At 37.5% G+C, this 16,182-nt stretch overlaps 1 protein-coding gene across 2 annotated transcripts in view; it reads right to left on the bottom strand.

The window, feature by feature from the left end:
* Positions 1-16,182, bottom strand: part of LOC136845267 (protein toll-like) — a 98,912-nt gene that overhangs the window by 2,671 nt on the left and 80,059 nt on the right. For both annotated transcript variants that reach the window (XM_067115414.1, XM_067115423.1), the window contains exons 2-5: positions 8,800-11,153; positions 8,491-8,644; positions 2,304-2,440; positions 1,160-1,426 (exon numbers count right to left, since the gene is read on the bottom strand). In XM_067115414.1, the coding sequence (XP_066971515.1) occupies positions 1,160-1,426; positions 2,304-2,440; positions 8,491-8,644; positions 8,800-11,073 (2,832 nt within the window). In that variant the 5' untranslated portion in view covers positions 11,074-11,153. The remainder of the gene's footprint in view (positions 1-1,159; positions 1,427-2,303; positions 2,441-8,490; positions 8,645-8,799; positions 11,154-16,182) is intronic.

Raw genomic sequence — 16,182 nt, forward strand, 5'->3', positions numbered from 1 at the left:
TCTGAATGCAAGTTAATGAAGCTTTAGTTTTTCTAATATGAGAAATGAGTACATGAAATACTAATAAACTTACACAATATATTCTGTCCTATTTATATAAAATATATTCAGGTTATAAAGATTAGTATTACAACTTTGCCTTTTTGGTTCATATCTTTATGGCACAATTTAGTAATTGTATAACCTGCTTTATCATGGTTCTGACACAGATACAGTACTAGGTTCAAGAGAATTTTGTTATTCTCTATGGATATGCAAGTCAAAACTGACACTGTTCATCACCTAATACACTTTGGCCTAAATTTTATATTCCAATCCTAACCAACAGAGCTAGAGATTCTCCTCCCTATAAGGTTTGATTTCTGAAAAAATCATCACAAGTTTAAAAGCTTATTAAATAGAAGAATTACCCCCTGAAGCATTGTTATTAAAGTTATTTGTAAGTACTTTACTGTTTGGTGCAATATCTTGTCTTGGGGAGATCCATTTAAAGGGTCATCAGTCTCCAGTGGAACCCATCTTGAGCTAGCCTCTTAGCTTCCTGGTAGCTCTGTCCAGTTTATAGTTAAAAATATATATATATATATATATATATATATATATATATATATATATATATATATATATATATATATATATATATATATATATATATATATATATATATATATATATATATATATCTCTTCACTGTGGGTAATTATCAACTATTTTTCTCCCCATAAGGCTAGGGGATCATAATACACTAATTTGGTTACTGTTTGTGTATACACTCCTGTGAAGGTCTCCACTTTGCATATCAATTTAGATAAACTTGTAAAAACTACTACATATTAAAAATTAGGTACTGTATATTTAGCTGACCACATGCCCCCTATCAAATGGTTAACCTGAGTCTTTTTCCTTAAACATTTACCCTCAAATCATTTGCTAGGAAATTTAAAATTGTAATAAGTTATGTACTGCAATTCATTATCAACTAATCAAAGGTATAGAACACTAGGGTGGTAATGCACATTTGTCTTGTAAACTATTTAGATACAAATCTTGATTTTTGCAAATTTATCTTAACTATGATTTAAATGGCAATTTGAAAAGTAATTCACAAAGTTATTTTTGTTAGAAGTGATTTAGAAAATACTAAAGATTTTATGCTTACCTCTCCCAGTACAATCACAATGACTCTGTTTGTTTTGTCTTTAAGAGCTTTGGAATGGGCAGCTTTGAATTCAAACTGGCCCCAAACATTTTCAATAAAATTACGTGAGAGCACAACAATTGTCCTGCGACTCTCCTCCACACTGTGATGTATCTGATTTTGGATGTAGTCTCCTGGGACCCAGTCTCTGTAGTGAAGGCAGAGCTTGTATTTGGGGTCTTCATTTTCAAGACCAGGAACTAAAATGTTGTTGACAAATTCTTCATCCTGAAATGAATGATCAGCATTAAAGGTATAAAATTAATTACAAATCACCTTGCTCCTTACAGTGATAAAATGGATAAAAAATACAAGAACAGTGTGCAAATGTTTAGATCCTACAGCAATCAACATTACACAGAAAAAGATCACACACAGTGCATGTCTGTTTTTTAAATTACATACTCTTTAAGTAAACCATGATGATTTCTTAACAAAAATACTAAATTGGTAGTGGCATTTTTTTGGGGGAAAAAATGGGAAACCCTTAGAATATACTATTAGTATATAGGGTATTGTATGTACTGTCACCATCAGTTGACAAAAAACTGCAAACACTATAATAAAACCTATTACATGTTCATGTGCCTTGTGTCTTTGTGTCACTGGGCACTGAAAACAAATGGCTCAGTTTTGACCATCTGACACAGCCTTACTAAAGGTAGAGCAGTCAAGCCTTCACTTAAAAGTTCATTAACATTACTGGATGCTAACAGCTACAATGTGTAAAAATATATAAAGATTTAATAAATTCATGTTTGTTGATGCAAGTTGACATACTGAAGATATCAGAATTTTCTATTGAGTTTAATTACAACTCTGCCATCTACAAAGTGGTGTGTGATAAAAGCAAAACTGTGGCTGAATTTGTAATCACAAGGATTACTTTGCACTGGTGTAAGAGGTACAATTTAGCATCATTTCCATTCTCAAAATATTCAAGTGCTATACATTAAAACCTAATAAGCCTGTCATTCAACTTAAAATTCAAGAGGTGGAACCAAAGCTATTGTATATTTTTGTTTAACTTTAATTGTATTTTACAAATTCCTATCTTCACTTTTGAATATTTAGTAATTTTCAAAGAATTTGCAATGAGACTTACTTTACTGGAATAACTAATGAAAGCATCATATTTCTTATCATCATCCTTTTCTTCTTCAGCCACAGCCCACAGACACAGTCGATGAGTAAACAGCCAAACCTTTATATCTTGTCTGTATGTATAGAAACTCACAGTTCCTGAATGAAAAGATATGAAAGTAGTTAATAATCACAATGTGCTGGATTCGCATCTAACTAGGAAAGATAATGGCAACTAATAACACTTTTAGGAAAATATAATAAAGACAAGCTAGAAAGTAACTTAATAAAATTACCTATGTAACAGTCTTCATCTCCTATTTCTTTTAGTGTACATCATTTAACACGATTATTACTGAGGATAAAATAAGGCCCTTTTTTTGTTTGTTAAATACTGATGTAGTTAGAAATACCTGAAATCCTTAAGATTTTCAAGGACTACTGTCTTCATCATCTGACAAAGTATGTACCCTATATCAAAATTACTACAAGGAAAAATTATTTTTGTCAAGTTCCTGCCTGGTCATTTGACTACTTGACCATTCTTGTTTGTTATAATTATGCACACACAATGTCCATTTGTATATTTTGTCATCAATAAGAAACCCACATTACTGTCACATTGTTTGATTAATTCATATATTTTACTCACTCCTGGTATCAGGAAGCTATGACTATGTTCATCCCCTTTTAGTTTTCTGTAAAAGAACTGAGATGGCTTTGTCTGTCTGTCCGGACTTTTTCTGTCTGCCCTCAGATCTTAAAACCTACTGAGGCTAGAAGGCTGCAAATTGGGTATGTTGATCATCCACCCTCCAATCATCAAATATACTAAATTGTAGTCCTTTAGCCTCAGTAGTCTTTATTTTATTTAAGGTTAAGTTTAGCCATGGATCGTGCATCTGGCACCACTAGAGTCCAATTCTGGGGGTATCGCTGGCGCACCTTCACTTGACCGCATCTAGGGAGCAACTGAGCGCTGCCCGTCATAGCTGAGAATTTCATACTGCAGCACATCGAAAGGCTCGTTATGATGTCAATCGAAGACAGTTACAACAAGATTGTGACACAGTGGCTCATCTAAATCGTCAAAGGTGCTTTTTTTTAATTTCGATTTGGTCAGCCTAAGAATACAGGCCATCACTGGGCTGTAGCTGAAAGTTTCATGGGGCCATGGCTGAGGTTTTGAATTCAAGTACTACTTGTATAGGAAGTTACTGGACAGGGATACCACATCAAAGCTTTTCATTGAGTTGAAATTGCTGTGCACAGTTTTGAGCTAATTTTTATTATCAAGTTGTTAAACCAGTCCACTGAATCGGAACAAAACAGGACTCATATGGCTGTCCAAATTAACACACATTCACCAGGGTAGCAATAATTGCACCTTAGTAAAAAAATAATTTAGTCCACCCCTATACTCAATCCAAATTCATGAGCATGCACCAAAAAATTGTGTAAGAAAAAAAAATTGTTCTTATATAGTTCATTTCATTAACAACACAGCAATATATAGCTGTAGACAAAATGTGTGTGATCTAGGCATACTCATTTGAATGTTTTGAGACAAGGAGACATTATATTGTGCTTACTAATGTGACATTATTTTTTATTTGCTAATAAGTGCCTAGGCTTTACATGCAGTTTGCTCTTGGTATCCTGTCTCCTAGTAACACTGTAAAAATCTTATATGAATTTTCCTGTTACTGGAAAGTGCAAACATGTGTTCTTGTAGTTTTGGTATTTAAATTACATTATGAAATTGAAATTTAATTCCATAAATTACTGTCTAACTGCAAGGAAATAACCAGACTCTATCTGTCAATCTACTGGAACAGGGCACTGGTACGATTTTTTCACAGCACACTATTTAGGAGTTTTCTTTATTGAATATGCATCAAGAAAAAACTGAAGGAAAATAACAAGGCCCAAAAACCTAAACGTACAACAGAAAAATGATATTTCTAGTCAGTCCCGTGTCCAACCGGTGAAATTCCATTACAACCACAATTTCTAGGTATAACAATGCTAGGCGTCTTCTAAGGCAGTGGCTGAGGGTAGTAACTTCAGCTTTCCTGAAAGCTCTTTTTCTCTAGTATATCTAGCATTGTTATACCTGAAATTCGTGCTGTAATGGAATTTCACGGGTGACGGGACCTTCCTCAGAAATAGATTTTTCCTCTGTCAAAATCCCTTTTTATGATAAAATAAAGTTTTATATATATATTTACCCAGTACTTTAGCTAAGACTTTCTACTTGAATGGCAGCTCAAATTTTGAAATTCGTGGTAGCGATTCTTTTGTTTTGTATAGGTGACAAGACCCTGCCCACTTTTGGGGCAAGAAAGAGGAACAACTAAGCCAATAGATCAATTTGTGTATGCAAAAAAAGTCCATGGCCGGGGAGGAGGGCGGGCTCCATCCATAATTACTGGGTAAGCATATATAAAACTATTTTATCATAAAATTATAATTTTTATATAAGTAACTTACCCATTAATTACTTTTACTTAGCTGCCTCCACATTGAAAGGGGGTGGGGAATCATGGATAGTAAAATAACAATCTACATATGAAAAGTTAATGACCTAAAATAGGCTAACATTGAGACAATGTTTGTTGTTTCACTACCTGGTGAAGGCTGCGCAGATAATTGCTGCCTCTAGTTGGCGCTCATCTCGACCTGTAGAGATGCTTGACAGTATAGTCAGTCATCTCTATGGAGTAGGATATTCTGCAGCAGAGGGTGCTCGAGAGGCTGACAGAAACCTACAGTAGAACTTTGTGACAGGAGAATACCAAGGTCAACAAAGCTCACATCAATGCCCTGCCAGAGCAGTACCAAAACAACAAAAACCAGCAATACGTACCTACACCATAAAAATTAAAATGACCACTAACCAACACTAAAAAACTGGTGGGCACTCCATTGTTGTACCCTCCAGTCTTCCCCAGAACTCGACACCACGAACAAGGCGAAAGAGCTACATAGGAATGGGTGCTTCCTACACTTCCTCACCCGTCACTATGCCAGCCACGGACATTGGTCCTTGGGTACTGCAGTTTTTGTAAATAGTTTCCACATCCTGCAGACAGTGCATTGCAAACACCTACTTGCTTCTCCAATGTGTTGCTTGAAGAATGGAAGATAAGGAAAGATTGTGCTTGAAAGCTACTGATGTAGCAACTGCCCTAACATCATGAACGTTAACTTTCATGACTTTCAGGTCATTTTCCTCCACTTGGGAGTGAGATTCAATAATAAGATCCCTCAAAAAGAAGGAAATGGCTTCTTCGATAAAGGTCTAGAGGGATTTTTGACTTGGCACCACAAATTAGAAAACTGCCCTCAATTTTCTCGGTTTGGTGCAGGTAGTACCTGAGGGCTCTCACCAGGCAAAGCACTCTTTCTTCCTCTTCTGCACCTAAAATATCAGACAGGCTCTTAATTGTGAATGAACGAGGTCAAAGGTGTGAAGGGTTCTCATTCTTCGCCAAAAAACTTAACAGGGAGGAACAGACTGCGTCTCCATTTGAAAAGCCGATCCTGTCAATCGCTTGAATTTCACTTACTCTCTTCGTAGTGGCCAGTGCTACTAGAAAAATAGTCTTCTTAGTCAAATCCCTCAGAGAGGAAGAGCCCATGGGTTCAAAGCACTCACTTGATAACCACTTAAGCACCACATCTAGATTCCAAGTGAAATTCTTCTCTTTCTAAATCTGGTGGTGTCAAATGACTTAATTAGGTCTGAAATATCCTGATTAGCAGAAATGTCGAGGCCTCTGTGACAGAAAACAGAGCTGACCATTGCTCTGTAGCCTTTTATGGTGGAAGAAGACCTTAAAGAATATCTCAAGTAAAGAAGAAATCTGCTATTTGAGGATAGACATCTGAGAAAGATGAAACTTTCTTTTATAGGTCTAAAAAACTCCCACTTTGCCCAGGTAGAGCTTGTTGTTGTTGGAAGAGGCACGTCTACATTTAGTGGCTCCTCTACCCGTCGAGAAAAACCTTTCCACTCGGACAAGTCTGCTGACAGTGAAAGCCTGTCCAGGGCCAGAGTGGACAGGCCTTGGTGGAAAATCTGCAGTGCGGTTGTCTGAGAAGACTTGGAATAGCAGGGAGGGCCTTGGAAAGTGCATGAGGGAGATCCAGGGTCTGGGAACCATTCCTTCTGTGGCCAAAGGGGAGCACAAAGATCATCCCTTACATTGCTGTGAGAGCGGAACTTCTTGAGAACTCCCCTTATCATTCCGAAGGGACGATAAGGGATGGATAAACCTTGTAACTAATTGGGTTTGGTTCTGGTCTGCCCAGCACAACAGCTCTCTTGCTATCTCGCACAGGGAGAATGAGTGCGTTCCCACTTGATGTCTTATGTAGGCCAAGGTGTGGTGTTCTCTGCATGTACTGCAATTGTCTTGTTGCAGACTTCTGTTGCAAAATGACTGAGACCCAGGTGAATCGCATTTAATTCTCATAGGTTGATGTGAAGCTGTTTATCCTTCGGGGACCAAATTCCTGAGATTTCTTGGTTCCTGAGGAGCGCTCCCCAACCCAGATTTGACACATCGGAGAAGAAGCCTAGGTCGGGGGCTCACTGGGAGAAGAGATTTCCCCTCCATCAATCTTTCTTCTGACTTCCACCAACGCAGGTCCTCCTTTATTTCTGCTGTGATAGGAAAGGAGTGAAGATCTTGATGTACCTTCCCATCCCAGCAGGCTCTCAAGTAAAACTGTAGTGGCCTCATGTGCAGTCTTCCCAGTCTTACAAACTGCTCCAATGAGGCCAGTGCGCCTAAAAGACTCATCCACTGAGTTGCTGTTCACGAATGAATGGTGAGAAACAAGTCCACCTTCCTTAAAAAGTCCTTCACTCTCTTGGGGGATGGCGTAGCCTGAAAACTCCGAGTCTATTTGAATCCCCAAATAGAGAATTCTCTGATTGGGAATTAGTTGAAATTTCCAGAGATTCAATAAAATAAATCTTGAGTCATGCGAATCGTCTTCTGTAAGTCCTCCATGCATCGATCCTTCGTGGGAGAGCGAAGTAGCCTGTCATCTAAATAAAGAATACTTCACTGGATGGGAAGAAACAATTGTCAAAACCAAGCTGCTTAGTCAACACGGTGTGTGGATGATACAAGCGGCAGAAACATTTTGATCTATCGGCTTAGTTGTTCCTCTCTCTTACCCCGAAAGTGGGCAGAGTCTTGTCACCTACACAAAACAAAAGAATTTCTACCGTGAATTTCAAAATTTAAGCTGCCATTCGACTTGAAACTCTTAGCTAAGTAATTACTGGGTAAGTTACTTATATAAAAATATTAAATATAGGCAAGTTTGTCACATTCAATAGTATTCTTAAACAAACTCAATACCTTATGAAACACATGTGTGATATTTAGGCATGTTACTGTGTAAAAAGAATTTGTCATTAATGATTAAAAAAAGTGGTTTGGAATCGATGAATAATGTTAATGCAGTTCATCCACTACTTCAAACAGGGTCAAGAATGAATTTCGCATTTCTTGTGTGGGGTACTGCTTTCAGCAATTTCAGCTGGGTAACTGCTGCCCGTTGGGATGTTTGGAAGTGACAAGGTGGTAAAAACTTATATTATAGGACTACTAAATATTAAAGGTTCCCTTTGTTATATGGTACATCAAATTTAGTCATATACATTACCGGTATAACAAAGATTTGGTAGGAGACATGGTCTTCCATCTTCTTGTCCATATAAAAAAAATGAAGTGTTAAAGAGACAAATGTCCAGCTTTGATACTTTTCACTATGCTCAAATTGACAGGTGGTTTTTTAAAGTTTGCATATTACATACATATACTTTATCCACCAATTTACCTTTGAAGGAAGTGGTGCAATGGGATGTTCCTACTACAGTTGACAGTGGAGAGCAAGCTGGTGCAATTTCCCAGCTACTTTAATTACATAGAGGCAAAGATACCACTAGCTTCAAAGTAATTGTTCTATTTCCTTATAAACTTACTCATAATATTTTAAGCTAAGTATCAGATTTCACACCTCCCATCTTGTCACTTGTTTCATACACCATCTTGATTTCTTACTATCTTGCTGGACGTCTTTCTTGGTCTAAGTGCCTAGTCTTCAGTCCTAGACACCATACGTCCATTCATCCACAGCTCCAACATTTTATCAGAAATAAAATAAAGTTGGAATGGCACACTCACCTAATATGGCAACCACCAGTAGACAAACACTAACAGCTGTTATGCTGGCAATGACGAATGGCTGCTGTATGAGAGGGCACAGATCTTCATCAGACAAGCTGATAAGGACCTCGTTTGGAATGTTGGCGCAGCTCACATCATGGATGTCTAAAATCTGTTGATTAATAATAATACTTTAAGTACTTCCTCAAGTAGAGATATGTCAAACTAAAATGAATACAATGTTATAGATCTAAAGAAGTAATATATGTGAAAACATAAAAAAAACATAATTCACATTCTCGAGTAAAGCAAAAGAAAAAAGTATACCTTTCGATCAGGATCCCGCAAGAATTTGTGTAATTCTGCAGTGTTACAGTCGCACTTCCAGGGATTATTGCCAATACTCAACTGTATATCAGTCAAATTGAGGAATTCCACCATAGACGTTGTCAGAAATGAGATATTATTCCCTCGCACATTGAGCACCTCCAATGTTACTGGCAGAAAGGTCTCATTAATAACGCTCAGCTTATTGTTTGGGATGGTTAAATTGACAAGACCTGCGTACTCTCTGCTTCCAAGTCCATCCAAGGAGGTAATGCTGTTGTTTCTTAATATCAAAGTAATTCCATAGTCATCATCTTTTGGTAGAAGTTCTTTCTTCAAGGAAGGGATGTTTTTGAGACCTCGGTAGGAACAGTCAACGAAGAACATCTTGTCATGTGCACGTGTCATACATGTGCAGTTGTCAACACATTTTTGTAATCTGCATGTCAGAGATGTTTCATCGATGGATGTAACATAAAACGCTTCATTCAATCTTTCAGGATTTGAGCATGTGACTGCACTGTCATCCTGAACGGACAACACAGTGTCATCTCCCAGCTTTCCCTGTGCCAGCAATGTAAACTTATACAGTTCACAGTTACAAATAAGAGGATTATCTGCAACATATATTGAAACTTCCTTTTCTCCATTAGAAGAGAAATTCATGTGGTTCAGATTGATGACTCTAATGTGGTTATTTCTGAAGTCAATTTGCATAGGTCTGATAGATCTGAAGGTCAAGTCATTGTGATCTAAGTAACTGATGCTATTGTTGTTAAGATCAAGAACTTCCAGTCTCTCAAATTCTGTGTTCAGTGCCAAGGGCATCTCAGTGATCTGGTTGTTTTTTAAAAGGAGCCTTTTTAACCCTCTCAAATGAGCCAGTGGGAAATATTCTTGCACTGTGATAGTCTTGTTATCAGGTGACAGTTCTGTTCTAGAATAGGAGAAAGAAAGGTTGTTGTTGCTGAGATCTAGTATGGACATTAGCGTAGAGTTTGGAAACATAGTTGGAAGAAGTCTGTTCAATTTGTTGTAGCTCAGGTAAAGCTCTTGAAGAGACTCGCAGTTGGCAAATATTTCATCTGGCAATTCACTCAAGGAGTTGTTTTGCAGGATTAACATCTCAATGGAAACAAGATCATCAAAGATGCCTACTGGCAAGTCTTCCAAAACATTGGATTGAAGGTCCAGTACCTGTAGCTTTTCCAATCCTTCAAATAATCCTGGGGAAATGGACCTGATCCCATTTCGCTTTAACTTTAAATTTTCTAAATTTGTCATGTTACTGAATAGTTTTTCAGGTAACCAGGTTAACCCATTTCTATTCATGTTCAGTCTCTTTATGTTTACAGTCTCTTTGAAAATATTCTCTGGTAGATCAGTTATTCTGTTGTTTTCGAATTCCAGGACCTCTAGATTTGGGCACCCATGAAAGACTGTTTCGGGAAAAGCATCTAAATGGTTATTTGAAATGTGAATTTTTCTGATCTCTTTCAGGCCTGAAAAGACATCTGGGTCAAGTTTTGATATATCATTGTGGGTGAGTTCTAAAGACCATAACTTTGGAGAGTCTAACAGCAACTCAGGCTGGAACTGACTTAGTCTGTTTTCCCACAAACTGATGTTTCTAAGATTGGTAAGACCAGCAAACAGGCTTTTTGGCAGACTAGAAATTCCATTATTCTGCAGCTCTAACTTAGTCAAGTTCCTTGTGTTCCGAAAAAGTGACTCTGGGAGGGTTTCTATTCGATTCTCCGTGAGCATTAAATGCCACAACTTCGGGGTACTGTCAAAGATATGTGGAGGAATGGATGTGAAACCATTGTCCCTAAATTCTAATTCCTTTAAATTTGTTAACCCTTCCAGATGCCATTCCTGCAACTTTTCATTATATCTCTGCCCTATATTCACAAAGGCAAAGGCGGTCACATTCTCAGGAGTTATTCCAATCTGTTTGAACATTTCACTGAAGGAAACATTAGGCATAGGGCACCACTGGAACTCAACGCGCTTCACAGTGGAAAAGTCACAATCGGAAATATACGAGAAATCTACTGACTGGGCATCATATTTACACTTCAGATGAAATGTACTCCTCGGCGATTCGCGAATATCTATGAGGTGGACTGTGTACCGATCAGGACTAAGGCTGCCTGGACAGGTCAGCCCGCCAGTTCCCCTCTCGCACTGTCCACATTCCAATGAATGGGCTGAGGGGACTGTCACCCACGCCCACAAGAAGAGGCGCCATGCTAACTCCCATGAAAACATCCTTTTCACTTGTCCGCTGGCTGTCCGAGAGGGCTTCTACCACAAACTCATCAGGGCTTGTACTTCATGCTTGGTATGGCCTGAAAGAAAAAACATCTAATTAATACATATATAATAAATACTGAGAATAGTAAATTTTTCATGATTGATAGTTCAGGTGTTAAAAGTTTCCCTCCTCATGCAGATTACAAAGTTAAGACAAAGGAGGTACCCCTTCCTTGTTGTTTAAATTTGCAGCAGGCCTCATGAGTCTGGTGAGGCATGCAATGCATCATGCCAAGTTCCAATAAGATCTCTCTCTCTCTCTCTCTCTCTCTCTACTAGAGTAGTTTTATAAGCTGGAATTATGAAACTCATCTTTTAAAAATGGAGGTTACTCTTGTAACTTTGTATTGCAGACAAATTAATGTTATCAATCTATAATAATAAAATCCAAGTGGATCTTTCTTGTTTGGCCTCCCTCGGGTGATAGTACGGGAGATATGACACAGCCACCCACCCCCTGCAAACTGGTTTGCCCGCCTTGGGTGGGGGCAGGGTAGGTCGGGGAATGGAAAGGTAGGGGAAACATCCTCCCTCCTCCTGCAAACCTGTTTGTCCGCCCTGGGTGGGGCTGGGTAGGTACGGGATCGGGAGGGTACGGGAGACAGCAGAGCCGAGTTCCAGCACGCGCCAACAAGCTTGTTTCATAATAAAATTTAAGATAGATATCTGAGGAACAAGAGCCAAAAAAATTGCAAAATAAAAGACAATAAAAATAATGCACATAAAATAAATAGGCCAGAAAAATAACATGGCAAAAACAAACAAAAAATAGTTTATCGTTTCTGGTAAATAACTTTAAATATAAAAGGCAAAGCAGTACTTGGTCTATGATTGTGAGCCCAACTAGATAGGAAATAAACGGAAATGATGTACAACATTTCCTGTGAGACTACAGGTAATAATCCTTCCTCCAGTTAAATACAGCATAGGCTACTAAGGCTTTTGAGCCATTCTGCACAGGGTTAGCTCCCAAAATGTCCAGGGGCATCAGATTTGAAGTCCCTGTGAAATACCTTGTGAAACAATGAGATATTGAGTCTTATGACGTGGTGAAAATTACTGGCAGAAGTAGATAAAACAGGAGTGAAAGAAAACTGGAGCAAGGCCAAGGTTAAGCCTCGCTACACAGCTTACCCACGGTCTAGGGAAGTATGTTCTTATAACTCAAAATTTTGTCCAAATTAACCATGGCGACCCATGCTCTCATAAACATTTTCTTTTTATATAATTATCCTTATGAAAACATGTTACAGAAACAAAAATTACATGGAGATTTTTATTAATGCAAGTACCACATCTGCATAACAATGATCCATGAGAAAGACACAATACATTAACTAGCAAAAAAAAAAAAAGTTTTCTCACTAATAATAATAATTATAATAAGAGTATTGGGGGAAATAATAAGCCCATAAAGTTATAACCTTTGGGGACCCATTGAAATGGTTTGGCGACCCAACTTCGGGTCGCGCCCCTGGGGTTAAGAACCACTGGTCTAGGGTATATACCTAAACCGGAGCCTACCAACCCGATTCTTCGAGCGTCATCTCAAATTGATGTTTCGGTTGCTGACATACATTCTAAAAATGAAAATTCATGCTAAAGCTACGTACACATACGAAATCATCATAAAGGATGAGATAAAGAGCACTGCATTTCACAGTTAATGCAATGATGAATTACCTCAAAACGAGTGTATGGCAAATACAAGTCCCGTAATGAAAGGAACAATGATGAAGTCACTGCAATGGTGATGAAATGCATCGAGCCTTTAGTTTTACTAATAAAAACTAACAACTGTCTACACATTATCTCTGCCTTTCAAGAATAAGTGAAAAAATCAATAAATGAATAAACGGATAAATGTCTACATTACACATCTAAAAATGAAGTGCAGTTTCATCTTCTGGACAAAATACGTAGCTATATCAGAACGCAATTTGAATACTGGTCTTGAAAAGCATCGTGCCAATGCTGTCAGTAACAGTAGGAAACCTATCGCCAGCTGACGAGATTCCAAAGCTAGCCTTTCGCAACAATTTTTATATTTATTACATTTAGCCACAGCATACTGCCAACTCAGACTCACTCTCTTATGAACTTGTAGCAAGAGAAGAATAGAAAGGAGTTATGGAGCATCAGAAATTCAGCATCTACAACCAAAAGTTACCCAACAGTTCCCTTTGGGGCAGGGAGACCTCACGTGGATTGTTTGCATTAGAAGAGAGCGCCACTCCTTCAAAGGGCTGGATTCCTTCCAAGCTCTGGTGGCATGGGAAATTCCCACATATTCTCCAACATCTTTGAGCTAGACAGAAGGGACAGAAATGTCCTTTGGGCAATGATGGGCATCGCTATAATGGGAAAGAAAGGATAACAATGAAAACATGAGACAAAAATACTCTCTCTATTGCTAGGATTAAAAAAAAAAAAGTCCTGGAACTGAGACATTGAAAGTGGAAGCACCATTCTACAAGAAATTCTGAATGGAAATGTAAGTGAAAAACATCTGTGAATATGATGCAAAGAAATAAAAGCCACTCTAATACTGTAATGCTGATTCCGGTACCCCTCTTACAAAGAGCAATGTCTCTCAGCTAATCAGCATTTTGTTACACTGGTAATCATCAAAATGTTCCTCGCTACGTGAGGAACCTATACCCTTGTTCTAGATGTCTACTGAGGAATAACAGTTGATAAATGAATAAATAAATCAGCAACACAAAAGGATGAAACACATATAAAGTGTAATTATAAAGAAAAACTGGTAGAACCAAAGTTAAAATGTGTTTGTAGTTTGTGGTAATAAACCAACAGGTTTCATAAACATGAAAATACAGGTGTAATCAAAAGTAACTTCCTCTAATATTCTTTAAAAGGATATAGTTACCATCCACATCTAGGCACACTGACGAAACATTGTTCTTAAGACTCTTAACAGCTCTTCTTCATCGCCTTTTCTGTATTTTAACACCCTTCCTCTGAAAACACCATCCTCATCACAGAACTTCGCAAGAGAATAACCATTTAAAGACTCTTACTCTTCGAACCCTCCTTTTTGGACTGACCATAGTCCTGGCCTGACAAGAAAGCAGCGTTAATAATATTTTAGGGCAGAATCTGTCTTCCACGTGTGTTGGACAGGATGGATGAAAATGCACGGTTCTGCAGTGAAGCATGAAAGGTACACTCGAAGGACAGCAGGAGAACTAAACTTCTAGATAACATGCGATGTTACAAGAATCAAAATGCAATTTTTCCTCCTTAGGCAGAGGTCGTATTTTCGTTCATTTTCACAAAAATTAGTTAATAAGTGAAGTGTACAGCGTTGCAAAAGGTGATATTTACGATTTTTCCTTGTAACAGAATCTCTGTTTCATACCATTTGATAATATTCAGGGGCACACGTGTAACAGACTAAGATTCGAAATTTCAGGGTCCTGCTGTGAAAGAATCAAGAACTACCAGTAAGGTCAGCGCGGGAAAACCCCCTGTTTTATGTTGTTTATTTATAATACAAGTACGCATGAGAACAACATGCCCCTCACGGTCTTGCCCTGGTGCTAAAATGTTACCACCGCCGGCACAAGTAATCAAAAACAAACAAATTCCAGTATGTTCCAACTATTTAACGACCGTAGTGTGTAAATTCAAATGCATTTCTGTGTTTCTGCAGTTTGAAATTCGTATAAGTGTTCAATGTTTTTGGACTATGCTAATGGGAATTCACTGCTTGGTTCATTCCTAAATCATTTAGCTTCATCTTTTTCCATATCATCTGAGAAGTCACTGTTAATCCTACCCGGAGTATCATAGTAAAGAGATGATGGGTCACGCCTTTTTCCATCTTTTCTGGACGTATACAAAGGTGACAACGTCATTTCGAATTGTGCAATTCAGAATGAAGTGTGGAAAAAACTGAGCTAGTATAGGAGTGTTATCATTATCAAGGTGCGCAAGATTAAGATTAATTAGCTAAACCTCACATTAAAACAACATCAGCAATAATAATAATAATAATAATAATAATAATAATAATAATAATAATAATAATAATAATAATAATACAGCCATATCGTTCTATAAAATCGACAAAATTCTGAGTCCCAGCACTAAACTTGAATATCAGTTCGCACTGGAACGATGAAAGCAGTAGCAACATGTTGAAAAAACATAAAAGCGTTAGTATCTTAACTTAAAAGGTTATGCCCAGTAATGTTTAGGTAAACAAATCCTTAAATGTCAAAAGGCTTAACGACTATCTTTTTGGAGTAAGTTATAAGACCTTGAACCCTGACCTATAAATACCACCAGAAACCGTGAAAATCTCTAAAACATTTACGTGAAAAACCTTTAGGCCTGTTAAGCGTTGCGTCAAATTTGGCTTTAAAATTAAAGTCCGTGTACAACTCATCAAATATTTACAGAGCGCTTTACAACGGTTTATAAGTAAAGCATTCAGTATAAACTGCAATATAAATCATCGCATTATTCGATATTGAAAATTGCAATTCACCTCCGTCCAGCGAAGTTATTATTATTATTATTGTGTTGTTATTATTATTATTATTATTATTATTATTATTATTCAGAGAAGATGAACCCTATTCATATGGAACAAGCTCACAGGGACGACCACTGACTTGAAATTCAAGCTTCTAAAGAATACCCGTATGGTGTTCAACTGAAAGAAGTAACAGGAGGTAATTGGAAATAGAGAGAGATCAGTCATTAAAAAAGAAAAAAATAAATTAACAAATAAATAATTTAAATGTAAGCAAGTTATTAAAATAAAAGAAATGTTGGATGAAAATTGAACATATGTCAACATTAAAACGTTTATTTGTTCACAGTATCCAATTATTAAAATACAAGAAGTGTAAGGTGGAAATTTAACATCAGTCAACATTAAAACGTTTGTTTGTTTACAGTTTCTCATAACAGATGGATTTCGATACCATTTCGTGGATGGGTGGGCTATGGGACAGAAAAAAAATAATAAACTTTGCGAAGACTTAATTGGGATTCAGGACTACTTTCCTGCGTTGGCGGAGGTTTGTGCCT

This window comes from Macrobrachium rosenbergii, chromosome 2 (genome assembly GCF_040412425.1).
Source record: "Macrobrachium rosenbergii isolate ZJJX-2024 chromosome 2, ASM4041242v1, whole genome shotgun sequence".
Lineage (NCBI taxonomy): Eukaryota > Metazoa > Arthropoda > Malacostraca > Decapoda > Palaemonidae > Macrobrachium > Macrobrachium rosenbergii.